This window comes from Neolamprologus multifasciatus, chromosome 11 (assembly GCF_963576455.1).
Source record: "Neolamprologus multifasciatus chromosome 11, fNeoMul1.2, whole genome shotgun sequence".
Classification (NCBI taxonomy): Eukaryota; Metazoa; Chordata; class Actinopteri; order Cichliformes; family Cichlidae; genus Neolamprologus; species Neolamprologus multifasciatus.
The window spans coordinates 22,876,887-22,895,428 of record NC_140449.1 but is presented as its reverse complement, the minus strand read 5'-3'; the positions used below and the strand labels follow the sequence as shown (position 1 = coordinate 22,895,428).

The 18,542-nt window shown below is 40.6% G+C and overlaps 2 protein-coding genes and 4 non-coding genes across 6 annotated transcripts; 2 read left to right on the top strand and 4 right to left on the bottom strand.

Moving 5' to 3' along the window:
* Nucleotides 1-1,467: 1,467 nt before the first annotated feature.
* LOC146508478 (triosephosphate isomerase B-like) lies at nucleotides 1,468-7,615 on the top strand. Its single transcript, XM_085178108.1, has 7 exons — nucleotides 1,468-1,659; nucleotides 4,682-4,805; nucleotides 5,508-5,592; nucleotides 5,711-5,843; nucleotides 6,072-6,157; nucleotides 6,237-6,324; nucleotides 6,402-7,615. The coding sequence occupies exons 1-7, from the start codon at nucleotides 1,551-1,553 to the stop codon at nucleotides 6,518-6,520; spliced, it is 744 nt and encodes a 247-aa protein (XP_085034234.1). The 5' UTR covers nucleotides 1,468-1,550; the 3' UTR covers nucleotides 6,521-7,615.
* LOC146508479 (U7 small nuclear RNA) lies at nucleotides 7,050-7,105 on the bottom strand. The gene has a single exon (XR_014877054.1). It is a non-coding gene; the product is annotated as a U7 small nuclear RNA (small nuclear RNA).
* A 493-nt stretch (nucleotides 7,616-8,108) lies between the features above and the next one.
* On the bottom strand, nucleotides 8,109-8,164 carry LOC146508477 (U7 small nuclear RNA). Its single transcript, XR_014877061.1, has one exon. It is a non-coding gene; the product is annotated as a U7 small nuclear RNA (small nuclear RNA).
* A 534-nt stretch (nucleotides 8,165-8,698) lies between these two features.
* On the bottom strand, nucleotides 8,699-8,754 carry LOC146508476 (U7 small nuclear RNA). Its single transcript, XR_014877053.1, has one exon. It is a non-coding gene; the product is annotated as a U7 small nuclear RNA (small nuclear RNA).
* A 1,113-nt stretch (nucleotides 8,755-9,867) lies between these two features.
* Nucleotides 9,868-15,731, top strand: LOC146508474 (triosephosphate isomerase B). The gene is made up of 7 exons (XM_085178107.1): nucleotides 9,868-10,082; nucleotides 11,793-11,916; nucleotides 14,203-14,287; nucleotides 14,400-14,532; nucleotides 14,672-14,757; nucleotides 14,837-14,924; nucleotides 15,002-15,731. The coding sequence occupies exons 1-7, from the start codon at nucleotides 9,974-9,976 to the stop codon at nucleotides 15,118-15,120; spliced, it is 744 nt and encodes a 247-aa protein (XP_085034233.1). The 5' UTR covers nucleotides 9,868-9,973; the 3' UTR covers nucleotides 15,121-15,731.
* On the bottom strand, nucleotides 12,362-12,417 carry LOC146508475 (U7 small nuclear RNA). The gene has a single exon (XR_014877055.1). It is a non-coding gene; the product is annotated as a U7 small nuclear RNA (small nuclear RNA).
* Nucleotides 15,732-18,542: the final 2,811 nt, after the last annotated feature.

The following is an 18,542-nucleotide window of genomic DNA, read 5'->3' as shown; positions in this document are numbered from 1 at the left end:
TTTTACAAGAATGTACAGAGAAACACATACCGAGAAATCCCCGAGGACTGAGACAGTTCACCCTTATCTCAGCACTTTATTCTCAAAATGAATAAAACACTTCAATGTTTCTTTCTTAACATGGTCCTAATACTCTAAAACCAGGGTAAGAAGGGCAAGAAAAAAGAACATTAATAACGATCAAGTTAAAATGTTCAACTAATCATCAAAGTGATCTGAGGTCATATCGCCCAGCTCTACCAAATGCACAGATTCACTCATTTCATGACAAACCACTGATATAATCTATGTAACTTTTAAAGAAAAGTCAGAGCATTATGTCATGTAGATGTGTTTATATGGTTTTCAGTGGCACTGAAACATATTAATAAGACAGAAGCTGCTGGATGACAATCTTATTGGACATGGATGCTGAGCTGCTGTGCAGGAGAAAAAGAATAAGACCACAGAGAAGATCCATGGAAGTAGTGAAGGAGGGTTGGTCAGGCAGAAGAGGATGATAGAGGCAGGGAGAGATGGAGGCAGATGATTCACTTTGGTGACCCCTAAAAGAAGCAGCTGAAAGAAAACGAAGAGGATTATCATCAAGAAAGACGAAGAAAACAATGAAAAAGAATTTGTGTGTGTAGGTTCTCAGTCATCCAGGTCGTGGTAATCTAAGGAGCTTGGAAAAAAAAACGAGTGGACTTCTTTAAGTGTCTTGAAGATAGCATCACCTAGCATTCGAGAAGCTTCTTCAATTCTAAAACCAAATGCTGGAGATTACCAGGTATTTAAACTCAAATGCCCAAAAAGTTTATTCTGTTCATCTAAACGTAGCGTTTTCAGCGAGGATGACTACCCAATATTAGTCATGTTGGTTTTAGTTGTTATGCAAATGTTATGTTATGTTATGAAAACGCTAAATCCAGGTGAACAGAATCAGCTCTTTGGGATTTCCTTAACTGGATGATTCAGCATGCATCAAGACCTAAAGGGAGTTGTCCCTTCAGACGGTTGTTGACCAATTATTGAACATGTGCCAGTCCACAGAGACTCCTGCCTGACCTCATGTGTCAACCGACCCATTAACAGTGCAAACAAGAAGGGGCTCAGAGCAAGGTCAGTGATGTAAGCCCACCCTCACCTTAAAGTCATCTGTCACCGATTTCTCACTTTCCTCATACAAACTCTTCACCTCTCCTGACTTCCTCAAAGAGTGCCACACTTCCTCTCATGGTACCCGTTCGTATGCCGTCTCACAATGAAACTCTGAATTTATTAGAAATAAAAGTGAAAATAAATGGAAAATGCTCTCTCATTTGCTATAAAAGACCATTTACCACACAACACATGAGCACATCATAACACAACTCATCTCTTCCTCTAAATAAGGTACAACTACATTTATGGGCATGCCAGGATGACCCAATGGCACTGAGAAAGAGGAGGGGTTAAATCTCTCGCATTAATAAATATCCCGAGCTGCTCTCTTACCCTAGAAGAGAAGGACCCCGGTTGGCTTTGTAGTGTTTTAATCCTCAGAAAAAAATCCACAAAGATCTGCAAACATGACCAGAAAATTCTTTGTTTGTGGAAACTGGAAGATGAACGGCAGCAAGAAAAGCATCGGGGAGCTCATCCAGACCCTGAACACTGCAAAGCTGGACCCCAATGTCGGTATGTGTCTTCTGATATTATTTCTCCATTTGAAGGTTCACCATTTAGACACTTGTTGCACTATTTTCAGTTAATTTAAGCTTTTCTCCTTGTATTCATGTCATAACTCTATGGTCAAAATTACTCTTTAATTCAAGGGGAAAAAAATCACAGACTCAATTAATGCCAGGAGCATCTGCAAAAGTTCAGGAGTAGTTTGAGGTCATTTTAAACCTCATTAACTTCTATAGGAAAAATGTGAGGAAAGATGAGGAAAGCTCTACACTGAAATCAGGCTGGTTGTTAAGGTGCTGCTCTTTCATGAGCAGACAACAAGTTTTCAAACATTGAATGAATCAGTTATTGAAACCAACAACTGATTCATTCGTTTTGCTCTTCAGAGTTTACTAAAAGCTTTTGTGCTATAAATATACTCACCTTTTAAAACTGGGTTATTTTTTCAAAGAAAAGTGTGTACTATCTTATCATTAACACAATACAAGGAAACAAAGATAAACTACTTATGGTTATTTATCAGATATTTGAAACAACTGATATCAAAGGCTACACCGCTTTACGTGGAAATGATTTATGGAAAAAAACCTCAAATTTTAGTTTTAAAGTAAAAAGTAGGAAGATGTATTGGGGCCATTTATTAAAGAGAAACAATGTTGTTCTTTTTGAGATTAAGCTTTAGTCCATAGGCGTTTCTCACTATGCATTCTTGTGAAATATCATTAGCTGCAACTTGAGTCAATGGCACAACACACCTCCACAAACATGTAACGGTCAATATTTCATCAATCCATTGTCAGCTGTTTCACCTTGCACAATTGTGGCCAGCTCTTCCCAGTGAGTGTATATTCGGAAGTTTTCAATCTGTACATACAGTTTTCTGCAGCATCTTGTAGGAAAACTTCCTTTAAGAAAAGCCGCTGAGAGGCTAAGTTGGGCTTTTACTGGGACTCATTCAACAAAGTCGATTCTTCCTTAGATGGATGATGATTTTATTCAAACAGGAAGGAAACCAAACATTTCATTCCAATCAGTCAGTGATGCATGAGTGATGAGAATAGGATCAACAGAAAATATCTGAGGACTACTCATCCTCTCTCTTTCCATGCCACCTGAGGCGTGACCAGGTAATTAAGGTGAAGCCACACCCATTGTAACAATTACTGTTTGTTGAAGTTGCCCATGGTGACAAATGTGAGTCAAAACAATAACCAGAAATACATATTTTAGCTGCTACATACCTATAACAAGCTGTGTTTATGTGCTAAAAATAAGAAAAAATCCCTGTTTATTAAAACCAGTTCTGTGGTACGATGTCACTAAGTCATCTACACGAGACATTTTGTGTAGACTGAATTTAAAAGCTTCGCTTTAAATGAAAAGGTGTTTGTGTAAAAGCAGAAAAGGAAAAGCACTCACTTTTAATATTGTTGTGTGAAAAGCCGAAGACCAGAAATGAACTTTTTAAATAATACCACATCAAAGGTGGAAACTAATAACAATTTATAATGATAATGATGGAACAGCAAACTTCTAAACAAACATCTAAAAGCAAAGACTCCTGATCCAGTATGAAACCAGCCGCTGACAGTTTTGTTATGGTGTTATCGTGTAACATCTAAAATAACATATCTGACTTTTTTTTCTATGTGAGATTGAAACCTGTCTCTGATCATCGTCAGTGTTTAGTTACTCCAATAAAATGCAAATGGAATCCCTGTATCACAGCCTTTACTGAAACTTCTCACACTCACAAACTCTGAGTTAAATTTGACTATTAACTGACTTGAATGAAATCTAAGATATGACAGTAGCGCGTGAAAAAAATCTTCCCAGACATTCTCATCCATATTCATTATTCATGTCCTTGTTGACAGGTTTATGATCAAGGTCAACCATAGGGTCAGAAATAATGGCTAATATGCCAGTCTTGCAGTAAGAAGCAATTACTTGACATGTATGACATAAAAACATGTTACACTGCCAAAATAAAACTTAACCTGTATACATAGGTCAACACAAATGGGTCTATAGGTCAAATGCTTAACATAACAATTCCCACTTATAAAAGCACTTTCATTATATCCCAATGTTATAAGCCATAAAAAACAACAATACACCCCAAAGCAAATGCACAGGCTTCAGTCCCTCCTCACTGTGTACAAGCCTATACTAATGGAGGAAAACTGATAAGAAGAGAAGTCAAGGTCTGGTATGGAGAAGGCACTTCCACGTCACAGGGATGCATGGTATATACTGACTGGTCAGTATTTAAAGACTCAGCATTGGACTTAAATGATTTAACTGAAGCAGTATACCCATGTTAAATAATACTCCAATAAAAGTTGAAGTACAGAAGCAACTTTTTTCTTAGTATGCATGCAGTGATCAGCTGACCTACAGGTCTTTGTGGATTTACACAACTGAATTCAACAAGATGTAAGCATACAAAGTACCCAACATTTTCACGCAACATTTGAATAACAGAGTGAGCATAGCTTAGTTTGTTTTGCAGGAATATCAACTATGTAATTAAAATTACGACATCGCATGAAAGCTTCTTCTGCACTTTATCAAGTGCCACTAAGCAATCCTTACCTTCTCCCTCTCCTATCCATCTGTCTTCCTAAATCTCCATCTCTGAGTGAAGTTAGCTCTCTCTCTTTTCTCTCCCTGTGAAATACAGCAGCTGGTCGTTTAGCCTGCAACACTGTGGGACAAACTGCACACAAACAGTTATTGCAGACCAACGTCAAGAGTGACGTAGTTTAGTTTAGTTTTTCTTCTGCTGGCTTTTCCTAATCAGATGTCAAGAGATGCAGCTTTATGTTGAGCCATCACAACCACATTACTAATGACCACAGTTTCTCTGAAAAACCAAAAGGACGTGTCAAACTCCAGCTAGTTCATGGTCGTAAATATTGTAATATTTAGTTTTAATATTTACTGTGTTTGTGCCCTGATAAATAAATGGACTACATATCTGTAACCCAAGTATTGTGCTTTCTCTCTCTCTCTCTTTAAATAGAGGTGGTGTGTGCTGCTCCAGCCATCTATCTGGAACTAACCAGGTCCGAACTGGATCCCAAGTTCAGCGTGGCTGCTCAGAACTGCTACATAGTTCCCAGTGGTGGCTTCACTGGAGAGATCAGGTACACAGTGCACTTTATTCTGCTTAAGATAGAATAAACTCGGTTATTTGGTATCATGGTGCTAGCTTTGGGTGCTAAAAGTCTGTATCCAAATTCTGGATCTTAGGAAAAGCAGAGCATCACAGCATGATGTTTCCTTTTATACATTTTAGCTCCATTTACACAAATATAATAACGGTAAATAAACTGGTTCTTATATAGTGCTCTTCTACGCTACCTGAGCACTAAAAGCACTTTATTCACCCACTCATGCAGCACTTTTTCTATGTGAGTGCTTTCTATCGAACATTCACACACATTCTGATTCATCAGAGAGAAACTTGGGGTTAATATCAGGGGTATTAGCAGATTGAAACACCAACCTTTCAATTAGTAGATGACCTACTCTACCTACAGCCAACCAAGGTATGGGTTAGGACTTAAATACCTTGTGACTCACAATTCAACACTGTATGCATTTATACATGACCACGATGGTGACGGCTAACATGTTCAAATTGAGGCTTCCAAGTGGGACTTTATCATGTTTTGCTCAATCTCTTATCCTTGAAACTCAACCATCTGAAAATCACTATCCTCACACAGTTAGGACAACCATCCATCGCAGTCGAATACAACTAATGACTGGGTCATAACACTGTTTATCAATGAAAAAAAGAAGATAATCAGTTTGTCTTCATGGGAATGCTTCTGGTCTTCCAGCCCTGCAATGATCAAGGACTGTGGTATGGACTGGGTGGTCCTGGGACACTCTACAAGGCGCCACATCTTTGGAGAGAGTAATGAGGTAACTACAGATAATTTTATCCTGTTCATTTAGTTTTTCACCTGCAAATGTAAAGAATTGAATTCCTCAAAACAAGTAAAACACACAAAACATGTTTTGTTGCCTCCTGTGCTGTTAGTTCATTGGCCAGAAGGTAGCTCACGCTCAGGAGAATGATCTCGGTGTGATCGTCTGCATCGGAGAGACGCGGGAAGAGAAGGAAAAAGGCATCACAGATCAGGTCATCTTTGCTCAGATGAAAGCCATTGCAGGTATGCAGCTCCTCACGCTGTCACTGGGTTTTTATGTGCACATGAGAGCTGGAATGTTGAATTGTTATAGGCAAGTTTTATCAATTTGGTTCACTTCAGTTACACTTTTTTTTTTAAATAAAATGTATTTTTATTGCCACCAAATCACAACAACAGTTGCCTCAAGGCACTTTATACTGTAATGTCAAGACCCTACAATAATATAAAGATCGCATGTCTCTTTAACAGACAACGTAAAGGACTGGAACAAGGTCGTGCTGGCCTATGAGGCTGGGTGGGCCATTGGCACTGGGAACGCTGCCTCTCCTCAACACGTAATTATTACAAATCACTGAATATTTAACTTATTGTGTGTACCATTTCTAACATAATGTCTCCTGTGTGATATATCAGGTGCAGCAGATTCATGCCAAAGTGAGGGAGTGGCTGAAGAACAACGTGTCTGAGGCGGTAGCCAACTCTGTGAGGATCATCTACGGAGGTCAGTGCTGTGCTGGGTAGCTGTTTTGCTTTGAGTCCCACATTGATCTCTTCTCACACATCGCTTCTACTTCTCAGGTTCAGTGAGAGGTGATACCTGCAGAGAACTTGCCGCCCAGAAGGACATTGATGGTTTCATTGTGGGCAAAGGCTCCCTGAAGCCAGAGTTCATTGACATCATCAACGCCAAGGCATAAAATGTGGACAACTGCAGTGTGATTGGATTAGAGTCCAACTCCATTCAGACGGTTCAGTTCTGCATCCCTCTCTCTCACCACTTAGTCCTCTTTCCCTTTTTCATTTAAAGTATTTGTGATGATGACATTCCCTCCTTTTCCTTTATTATTTATTTTTTTTAAATTTGATTATATATTTTGTCACAAAGACATGGGATAGGGGTGGAAAGCTGTAAGAAAACATTATAAATATAAATGACTTAAAGACTATTTCAGTGTCTTGTCTCATTTTTATATCCTTTCATAACAGTATTCATTTTAGTCTCAGACTGGTTCAGACTAGTTGCTTCCAGTCCTTGTACCTGACCATTTTCAGAGGAATGCTTTTTTTTTTATTTTTGAAGCTGCCTAGCAGCTGAAAATGGAGCTGCCAAGCAGACAGAAAAGAAAAAGACCACAAAGAAGATTCCTGGATGTAAAGAGAGAGGACATACAGGACACAGGAACATGTGAAGCAAGAAAATAAACAACTTTGCTTTACACAGATAGGGGGGGCTTCTCTTTATGAGAAACCTTCTAGATAACTTTCTAAGAGCTAAGATTCCTGTTCTCAACCTAACCATTGTAATCACTACAACACCAGGCACAGACACTGTTGTTATGGTGGTATAAAGCGCCACTGACTTCCACCAATCATGAAGTAGTCACGCAGGGGGCGGGACTTCTGTCACTATGGCCAATCAAACGACAGGCACAGATCACTTGTACACAAAAGTGATTTTTAACTTGCTGGCCAGAAGGACATTGATGGTTTCATTGTGGGCAAAGGCTCCCTGAAGCCAGTATTTATCAGCATAATCAACGCCAAGGCCAATAAGAGCGGTTTAGAGTTCGAGTCCATTCAGATGGTCCAGTTCTTCATCCCCAGCTCTCAACACTTAGTCCTCTTCCCCTTTTTCATTCAAAATATTTGTGTGAAGATGTCATTCCCTTCTTCTTCTTTATTATTATTATTATTATTTATTTTTTTACTTGGTTAGATTTTGTCCCACAGAAAAGGGACAGGAGTGGAAAGCTGTAAGGAAACAAAATAAATTTAAAATGGTTTAGAGACTATTTCTGTGTCTTGTCTCATTTTTATAACCTTTTATAAGAGTTGTAATTTCATTACTACTGTAATTTTAGTCTCACACTAAAATGTAACTAGTCTGAACTAGAATAGTTGCAGGACCTTGGACCTGATCATTTTCAGAGGAATTCTTTTTGGTTTTTGAAGCCTCTTTAACACTGGCCTACAACATTAAACGGTGACATTTAACAGATCACATAGTTTTACGAGAGCAGTCAGATAAGAGTTAGGCTCACATTATAGATTTCATTCCAGCAGGGCTACTGAAGAATACGCATGTTCACTTTAAGTTTTCAGTGAAGTGTGTTATTTTATTGTTATTTTTTGCGTTGTCCAGCAAAAAATAAGTGTAATACAAAATGAAATTACAGTGTAACAGAAACTAGTTATAGGACTCAGAAATAACTCTACAGACACCTTTAACTGCTTTTTATAAAAGAACAGACAGACCTCAAATTAGCTTTCTTTAAACACGTAAGAGAGGGCTTCTCTTTATGAGAAACCTACAAGACAAATATCAAAGAGCAAAGATTCCTGTCTCTAAGTTTAAATCTATTGGTACTAGGACGCCAGGCACAGACACTGTTGTTATGGTGGTATAAAGTGCCAGTGACTTTCACCAATCACGATGTCGTCTCGAAGTGGGTGGGACTTGTGTCACTATGGCCAATCAAACGGCGGGTGGTTACTACTCACAGGCACAGATCACTCGTACACAAAGGGGATTTTAAACAGTGACATTAAACAGTCTTAAAAATCACGTCGTTTTACGAGAGCAGTCAGATAAGAGTTCAAGAGATAAGAGGCTCACAATATAGATTTTATTCCACCAGAGCTACCGAAGAACGCATGTTTTTACCTTATGTTGCATATTTTTGTGTGTTATTTTATTAATACTATTTGTTGGACAACGCTGTTTGAGCCACGTCTGTATTTTATAAGTGTAACACAAATTGAAATTGGAGTATTAGAGTAAACTAGGCCCTAGATGTGGTAAGAACTCGTCCAGCTTGCTAACATTTTGGATATCGGATGTATAGACTTGCAGAGCTTCTTTTAAACACGAGAGTGAGGGCTTCTCTTTATGAGAAACCTACTAGACAAATATCTAAGAGCAAAGATTCCTGATACGACAATGAGACCTATCGGTACTAGAACGCCAGGCACAGACACTGTTGTTACGGTGTGATTCTGTAGGTGCAAAATACGATGTCAGAAATAATGGAAATATTTATAAAATATTCATTTATAATATATTTAAATACATGTACAGCCAATGTATCAACTGAAACCCTTTGAAAATTATACTTTAAAAGAATAAAAAGGGCATTCTTAGCGCAATGCATGCCGGATATGCAAATACTTTAAAACCGGCCCGAGTGTTCACCAATCACAACATTTTTTGAACAAGCCGTCAATGGGTGGATGGGCGGGATTGGTGTCGTCACAGCCAATCAAATGGTTGACCGTCATGAATGAGTAACAGAAGCTAGTCATACTTATGATTGAAAAAAATAAGGTACCGTAGGTCTGATCATTTAAAGGATTCAGGTGAAATAAAGGCTAATACTATACATATCAATGCTGAAATTTGATCGAAACAAGACTACTTAAATGTAATAACTGCCTCTTTCGGATGCTCCCTTTAGATGTCGCTAAAGCGTACCATCGGCATTCATCTCACCGTATTTCGACCACCCTACATCACACTAACCTTGTGCATGTCCTCATTTACTACATCCATAAACTTTCTCTGTTGTTAACGAGTCTCTTAAACGAGTAGATAAACAAAAAATCCCTACATGTTTTTTTTTGCAACTCTTTATTTATATTTTTTGTTAGCTGTAGTTGTGTTACATGGAGTTAAGGTGCATCGTTCCCCGATATTCCTGCACAGCCCTAAATACATATACTTAAGAAAAGCTAACATTAAAACGATTTAAGGAATACAAACGAACACACTCTGGAAACTAACTCAGAAAAACATGAAAAAATAAATAAGAATTAGAAGGAATGAAAATAACACAAGACTGTCGATTGCTTCACTTCATATCTGTTGTCCTCACTAACGGGTTCATCCAGGGAAAAGCTACTTTTCCCGCACGGCACTTGAACGCAGCATGATATTCTCCTCTTCCTCTTCCTCAAAATGAGGCAGAAACGCGTTTTACGGGCGTACCAGCGTGAACCAATGGCGCTGAGGGAGAGGAGGGGTTAGACCTCCACGCTCATAAATACCCCGAGTTGCTCGTTAACGTCCGCTCTCTTACCCCAGACTAGAAGGACCCCAGTGGACTTTCAGTACCGTTTCACTCTTTGGCTAACGTCTCCCCAAAATCGCAAACATGACCAGAAAATTCTTCGTTGGTGGAAACTGGAAGATGAACGGCGACAAGAAAAGCCTCGGGGAGCTTATCCAGACCATGAACGGAGGCAAGGTGGACCCCAATGTCGGTATGTGGCTTCTTCTGACACCATCACCCTTCTTGAATGGGGTTCAGTATTTTTGGCCACTTGTCTTCATATTTTCAGTTATTTTAAGCCTATCTCTGCGTATTCGTGTCACAGCTGAATGATCCTCCGCGGTCAAAATGTCAGTTTCATTCAAAATATTTAAAAAAAATCAATGACAGCGTTGGTGCCGGAGCTTCTGTCTGTTTCAGGCCGTGTTTAATTAAGTCGGGATTAGCGTGAGGTCGTTTTAAACCGAGCTAAATCGTGACCAGCGGCTGGCAGACGTGCCGGAACTCAGCCGAGGGAAGCTCGGGTGGCTTTTTCCATTCATGTCGTGGTGGGTGTGCGTTTGCAGCGGCACGTAGACCATCAGAGCAGCTCTGCCTCTGCTGTGGATGTGCGGGGTGCATTCAAGTCAGGCTGGTCGTTAATGGGGTTGCTCTTTCGTCAGCATATTGAGCCGAGTTATTCAGCAGCTTAAGCTTTAAACAGCCCAAAAGTCAAAAACAAGTAAAAAAACGGATGCACTCATTTTTATTTCAGCTCTTCACTCGTGTGAGTGTGTAGTCAGTTTTTTCCCAACTTGCCCTGAATGCAGCAGAAGACATTGCCCTGTTGCTGTCTGCTTCCTGCAGATGAGCCAGACAGAGGCAGCACCTGCTGTTTCATTAAGACACTGAGCTCTGCTTATATTTCCCTTTTTTAAGTATATGACATTATGAAGACAGCCTGTTTCTGCTGTCACAGGCCCGTTTATCTCGTCCTGTGTGTTTGTTATGCAACTGTAATGCTGTGTGTACTCACAGGCCTGAGTGCTCAGGACTGAAGTCTGCTCACACTATCCTTGGACCTTGCTCCCTTTAATGAATCCACCCCATTTTTAGAGCTGAAGTGAAAATGAAGACAAGCATTTTTCCCCGTGCTTTCGCCTCTAAAGTCAGAGTTCACCTGTTTCATCCTCAGACCGACCTGTTGGATATTTAAACTCTGGATCTTCTGTTTGACCCTTTGAACTTGGGTGCATGGGTTGTCTCTGACCTCTGCTGAATGCAGCCGTGGCAGGTGACCTTTTGGAGGCTGAACTCAGACCTTTACTGCAGGGAGACCTGACTGACCTTTGCCAAACTAATAATAACGGGCAGTGTTTAATATAGACTCCATAACCCCAAAGATATAGTTACAATGTGAATGTCAGTGTCTTAACTTTACTGTACTCTTCTTGACTACTGCAGACTGTACCTCATATTGAACCAGTGCTTCCTGTGGTTTTTATTTTATAATTTTTTTTTTAGTTCCCAGTCATTCGCTTTGAATTTTGCTCACTGGACCATTAAGCTCTTATATTATTGATTTTTAAAGATGGATTCAGTTCAGCCTCTTAGTTGCAGTAGTGCTGTGTGGGGAAAAAAATGTGTTCTTGTGTTTGGCATGGCTCAGATTAGCTGAACTGTAGACGCACATATATAAAAACATGTCAAACTAATCACTGAGGATGCTTTGATAGTCTAATTACTACTGTTGCTTTCTCCGGGCCTTTTCCTAATCACAAAAGGCACATTAATAGCTGCTGCCTCTCTGAGGTACCACAAGGAGGTTTCAAACTCTGCTTGATGGATGTCAGGTGGTCATAAATATTCTAATATTTGGTTTTAAGAGTAACTGGATTAACTAGCTGTAACCTAAGTGTTTTTCTTTTTCCTCCTTTAACAGAGGTGGTGTGCGGCGCTCCATCGATCTACCTGGACTTTGTCAGGTCCAAACTGGACTCCAAGTTCGGTGTGGCCGCTCAGAACTGCTACAAAGTTCCCAAGGGTGCCTTCACTGGGGAGATCAGGTATTTAATTCAGGTTATTTTTCCTAATTCCTGATTTCACACTCTCAAAATGCAGAGGTATGAATCTTACGAGGAGTTGTAGTGTCCCTACCTTAAAATTAAGCAAACTGTTGCTGTGAATTGTTGCTATATAAATAAATTAATCCAGGGGTGATTTTAGGGGAAACCCAAAGTGTTGCCAAAGTGACCCCCCCCCCTTTTTTTTTCACTCTTAACTGGGTTGATTCACTTAACAGTAGAACAGGTGTCAAGGTGAGGACAATCAAATCAATCTAGAATAATGTTCTCAGAGTTACCTCCTACAAATTAACATCAAAGTCTCTTATCCACACTTCCTACAGGGTTGCTGTCAGACAATATTTTCATTAAGTCTAATATTTGTCAGTTTATCAAAACTAACTTTACGTCTTGCAGCTATCGGTTGTTTCATATTTAACAAGTACATGGGGGTTTCTCTTTATGAGAAACCTACGAGAGAAATATCTAAGAGCAAAGAGTCCTGCCTGATGACACAAGCCTCTCAGCACTAGGACACCGGGCACAGACACTGTTGTAACGGTGTGCTCCTGTAGTTCCAAACACGACGTCAGAAATAAACAAAACGTATAAAAATAAACTGTTTATGTGTATGAGTGTATATATTTATACAGTCAAAATGCCAACTAAAAGCACTTGATGATTATACTTTGGTTTAATAAGTGCAGTTTTAGTTCACTGAGTGTCACATATGCAAATATTTTAAAACTGGCCTGAATATCCACCAATCACAATGTTTCTTTACAAGGAGTGGGTGGGGCCTAGGCTGTTAAAGCCAAACAAGACAGATTGCAGTTTTTCTAATGGGCAGCAGAGGGCGACTCTTCCTGAAGTCTGAGAAAGTGATGCTTCTTCTTGCTTCCTTTGGGACCTCAAACATTTTCCTAATGAATTATTGGTCTTGTTCAATAATTTTAAGTCTTATCTCACTTTTGTAAATTATAGCCAGTGTTGGGGAGTAACGGAATACATGTACCGCCGTTACGTATTTAAAATACAAAATATGAGTAACTGTATTCCGTTACAGTTACTGTTTAAAAAGGTGGTATTTAGAATACAGTTACTTTGTTGAAATAAATGGATTACATGGCGGTACTTCCCTGTTTCATATTGTCGCGGGTCAGGATTGTTTGGGTTTTGTTTGACAGCTACGTTCTGTTGTTCCAGGCGGCAGCGTTACGGGTTGCCATGGTTACGGGTTGCCATGGTTACGGGTTGCCATGGTTACGGGTTGCCATGGTTACGGGGTGCCACTCTCTCTGCGTGTTTCCTGGGTGAGAGAGGCCTTTTTTTGTTGTTGTTGTGCTAAGCTAATAGGCAGAATGCTACCAGTATAGCTCTAAAGAATGTAGCATCATAGGCAGTGTAGTCCGTGCTGCAGGGAGAATGGACTGTCATACTCGTTATGTGTCTGTGAGCGAGGGAGGGAGAAAAAGGAAAAGTACGAGCTGTCATCGAGCAAAAACGGGAGCTGGAAGTATGTAAATATAATAATAACCACTGCAGCCAAGAAGAGTGCCTGACGAGCCCAGCTGTAAGTAAGCTATTAAGACTCGACTGTACACCGTGTTCGTGTTTTCCTCCAAAAACAATAAGTTCTGTTGGAGCAGCTTTTCAACGCCTATCTGTCTCTCGCAAGCAAAGTTGACCCAGACAACAAAGTAAAGCTGTTTTTCGGCTACGAGCCTGACACAAAGCCCACCACATTAGCCAGAGGTCCCTTTACTATGGTTCAGAGCCGCGGACCTTCAGTAACAGTAATAAATCACAGCAATGGTACATTCATGTAGTTGTAAACAGCATGATAATATATTAAGTAATCCAAAGTATTCAGAATATGTTACTCTCATTGAGTAACGTAACGGAATACGTTACAGAATACATTTTGGGGCATGTATTCTGTAATGGAATACATTTTAAAAGTAACCTTCCCAACACTGATTATAGCCACATTGACATGGAATTGGATGGTGCAACAGGGTGCAGTTTAGGACAGGCCTACTTTGAAATTGACAAGTGACTACAATAGGAGCGTGCAGTGTCTCCGTGATTTCAGAACCACAAAGTCCAAGATGGCTACAGCCAAAAATGCTAAAGTTGAGTCTTCTGAATGTGACATCAAGGTGGCTGTTTCCATCTCTTGTATATACAAACTGTGTCACACTCAGGCAGGGAGGGAGAAAACATCCATTACGATGGAATTTGTGGAATTCTGATTTATGTTCACTGTGTGATAATCTCGTCTTCCAGCCCTGCGATGATCAAGGACTGCGGTGTGAACTGGGTGATCTTGGGACACTCCGAGAGGCGCCACGTCTTTGGAGAGAGTGATGAGGTAACATGGATAGATTTTTTTAATTTTTTTTTTTTTTTTTTTTTTTTTTAAATGGCAGTCATTTAAATTTTTAAAAACTTTAAATATTCATCATTGTCTCCTTTGTTGTTAGCTGATTGGTCAGAAGACTGCTCATGCTCTGGAGAACGGCCTTGGCGTGATCGCCTGCATCGGCGAGAAGCTGGATGAGAGGGAGGGAGGCATCACTGAGAAGGTCGTCTTTGCTCAGACCAAGGTCATCGCAGGTAAGCAGCTCACAGGTTTTATGCCAACATGAGTTCAAATGTTGTAACAGACATTCTTGTACATGCTTGTGCAAGCAAGAGTGTGGTGGAAATCCGAACTCTTGTGAAATATAAATCTTATCACACGTCTCTTTCACAGACAATGTAAAGGACTGGAGCAAGGTCGTGCTGGCCTACGAGCCTGTGTGGGCCATTGGCACTGGGAAAACCGCCTCCCCACAGCAGGTAAATATTAGAAATCACTGAATATTTAACTTACTGTGCTTACAGCCTGGAACACAATGTCACCTGTGTAATATCTCAGGCTCAGGAAGTTCATGCGAAACTGAGGGAGTGGCTGAAGACCAACGTCTCTGAGGCCGTTGCCAACTCTGTGAGGATCATCTACGGAGGTCAGTGCTGTGCTGGGTAGCTGTTTTCCTTTGAGTCCCACATCGATCTCTTCTCAAGCGTCATTTCTTCTCCTCAGGTTCTGTCACCGGTGCTACCTGCAAAGAACTTGCCTCCCAGAAGGATGTTGATGGTTTCCTCGTAGGCGGAGCCGCCCTGAAGCCAGAGTTCATCGACATCATCAACGCTAAGGCATAAAATGCGGGCAGTTGCAATGCGACTGGATTAGAGTCCAACTCCAGACGGTCCAGTTCTTCATCCCTCGTTCTCAGCACTTAGTCCTTTTCCCCTTTTTTCATTCAAAGCATTTGTGTGATGATGTCATTCCCTCATTTTCCTTTTTTTGGGGGGGGGGGGGGGGGGGGGGGGGGGGGTTGTATTTTGTCACAAAGAAAAGGGACAGGCTGACACACACTGTACTGCACTGATAACAGTCAAGTCCACTGAGAACAGTCTGTGCAAACTAGAAGCAACTCAGAGTGCTCAAGCTGTAAAGACTGACGATTACACCTTGAGGTCGACGGGCAGTCCACACTTTAAGTAAAAGTTCATGAACTTTTTTTCTGTGTAAAACTGTGTGACAGCTCACGTCGATCAAATCTGTCTTTTTACTGGCGTCTCTTTTGTGTAATTATGATTGGGTTTTTTTCTGTGGCCTTTACCTCCCTCTAGTTGTGCATGATCCATTCTCTCATTGGTTGTCCTGCCAAAAGTAAAGTGTCAATTATGTTCATCACATTGTGTGTCACAGCTGATGGGAATAAGGGTAGGAAAGCTGTAAGGAAACATAATAAATGGTTTAGAGACTCTTCCAGTGCCGCGTCTCTTTCATCACATGCACTTGAGGCTGCTGTGTGTCCATATACACAGTGGTAATCCCAGTGGTATTCTCAAAATGGAGAGGGAGTATCATGTTACAGGAGTGAGGTCCTGTTAGCACAATGCCATGCAGAGAAGAAGTGCAGTGCTATTTTTAATGCCAGCGCTGAGCTAAAACAGACATGGCAGTGAAAGGTTTATGAATCGGGGAAATTAAAGCCAGTTACAAGTTTGTGTAGAGAAATTATTGTTTTTAGACTGTTTACAATTAATAAAAGCAAAAGCACATGGACCACTTCAGTCTTGACAACTTGTTTACTGTAAGAAGGCTTCAGTAAAACCACTAATCGCTCTCAGGAGGCCTTCATGAGGTCATTTTTGGTCCCAGTTTTTATGCTACTCTAAAATACTCAACACTTGCTCTGTGCAAGACTCGATACATTGTACACCACCCTTTTATATCAATCAACATGTGACTACTTTCAACACAATCATAGATCCCTCATCCTATTCAGTAAGAACAAGTTCTGGGCTATCAAAACCTACGCCCTCCCCATGATCAGGTACCCTGCTGGGATAATAAGGTGGCCAAAGGAGGAGATAGAAGCCACTGACATCAAGACCAGGAAGACCACCTTACCATGCATGGAGGGTTTCACCCCAAGTCCAGCATTCTGAGGCTGTATGCTAAGCGGAAGGAAGGCGGCTTGGGGAGTGTCAGTACCACAGTCCAGGATGAGACAAAAAACATCCATGAATACATCAGGAAGATGGCCCCAACGACTGCGTGCTCAGTAAATCCCTCAGGCAGCAGAAACCCAAAAATGAGGAGGAACCATCATGGAAGGATAAGTAAGCTCCTGCACGGTATGTACCACCAGCAGATAGAGGCAGTGGCTGACATCCAGGTCCTACCAGTGGTTGGACAAAGTAGATGTGTGATTATCAACAATCAAGAGATGCCCTCATGAAAGGAAATGCAAAAGGTTTACAAGAAGGTGAAATACACTTGTTACACTCAAGAACAAGAAGGTCAGATTGGACTTTAAAAGAGCCTGCACAAGCCTGAAAAATGCATAGATGAAACCAGCTTTTGGCAGAATGATGTGAAGAAAAAAGTATGGATAAAGCAAAGAAATAGGTCATCAAGCATATCGAAAGGAAATGTGGCATGCATGGCTGCCAGTGGAACCAGGCCACTGATTTTTATTGATGATTTCTTAGGGCGAGAGGCAGGGTACACCCTGGACAGGCCACTAGTCTGTCGCAGGGCTAAAACATAGACTATTCACACCTATGGGCAATTTAGTGTATCCAGTTAACCAAACCCCACTAACTGCATGTCTTTGGACTGTTGGAGGAAGCTGGAGTACCCGCAGAGAACCCACACAGACACGTGCAGAACACACAGAAAGACCCTGGCCTGATGGTGCAATTGAAGTCAGGACATTCTTGCTGTGAGGCAACAGTGCTAACCCCTGTGCCACCATGCTGCCCTTATAATAACTATAATTTCCACAATTTCTCCTTTAATCCTTTGAACTCCTTTCCCTCCTGCATCCTCTCTTTGTTGTGGTTGCTGTTTTGTTGACATATACGTACCCAAGCTCTTTACACTTCTTCCCTCACAAGCTTTTCCCAGAGTTAGGGCAATGAGTTCAGGGGTTTGTTGACATATGGGTCCTTATATGGAGGCAATGATTGTTATTTCCTAACTGAAAACTTCAAAAACTGAGTTGAAAAAGTTGCTGGAATGAACAGGAGAAATCATCAGTACTGAACAGGCTTACAGCTGATATCCTGCTGTGAGCAATATCAGGGCCAGGCCTGAACAGGAAGGGCTTTGAAGCTGCGATGATGAAGTGAATGTGTGTGTGCATGTGTGTGAGAGTGTGTGTGTGTGTGTTTTGTCAGCAGACAAGAATAAACAGCCAAGAAAAAAACCCATACAGGATCATATACAATATTTTAAATAGAACTTGTCTGAAAAAATGAAGTAGTCTAAAAATACATAAATATACAAAGCTACACGTCATACCCTGATATAACAGCTGAGAAACAAACTCACTGATATCTGTCAGTCTGTAAAGGATTATAAAACCTTTTATAAGACTTATCTACAAATTAAGAAAACCTGGAACAGCAGTGAAGCTTCCCAGGAGTGATCAGTCTATCAAAATTACTCCAAGAGTACATCAATGACTCATCCAGGAGGTCACAAAAGAACCCAGAACATCTAAAGAACTGCAAGCTTCACTTGTCTCAGTCAGAGGATCAGAGTTCATGATTTAACAACAAGAACGAGGCTGGGCAAAAATGGCGCACATGGGAGAGCGCTAACCAAAAAGATCACAAAGACTTACATTTGCCAAAAAAACATCTTGATGATCTCCAAGACTTTTGGGAAACTGTTCTGTGGACTGATGAGACAAAAGGGTTTGAGTCCTGTTACATCTGACATAAAATTAAAACAGCATTTCATAAAAAGAACATCACACCGACACTCAAACATGATGGTTTTAGTGGGGCTGCTTTGCTGCTTCGGGACCTGGATGATTTGCTGTAATTGAGGGAACCGTGAATTCTGCTCTCTACCAGAAAATCAGGCTTTCTTTTCTGTGCTGAAGTTCAAGCACACTGGTGTTCTGAAGAAGGACAAATTTTATTAGCATTGATATTAAAAAATGTAAGTGTCACAAATATTCAAAAAAGAGGACAATTCTTTTTAACATCACTGTCTATAATATTTAAATAGAACAGAAATCATAGTAAAGGATATTTTTTATTTTATCATCAAGGCG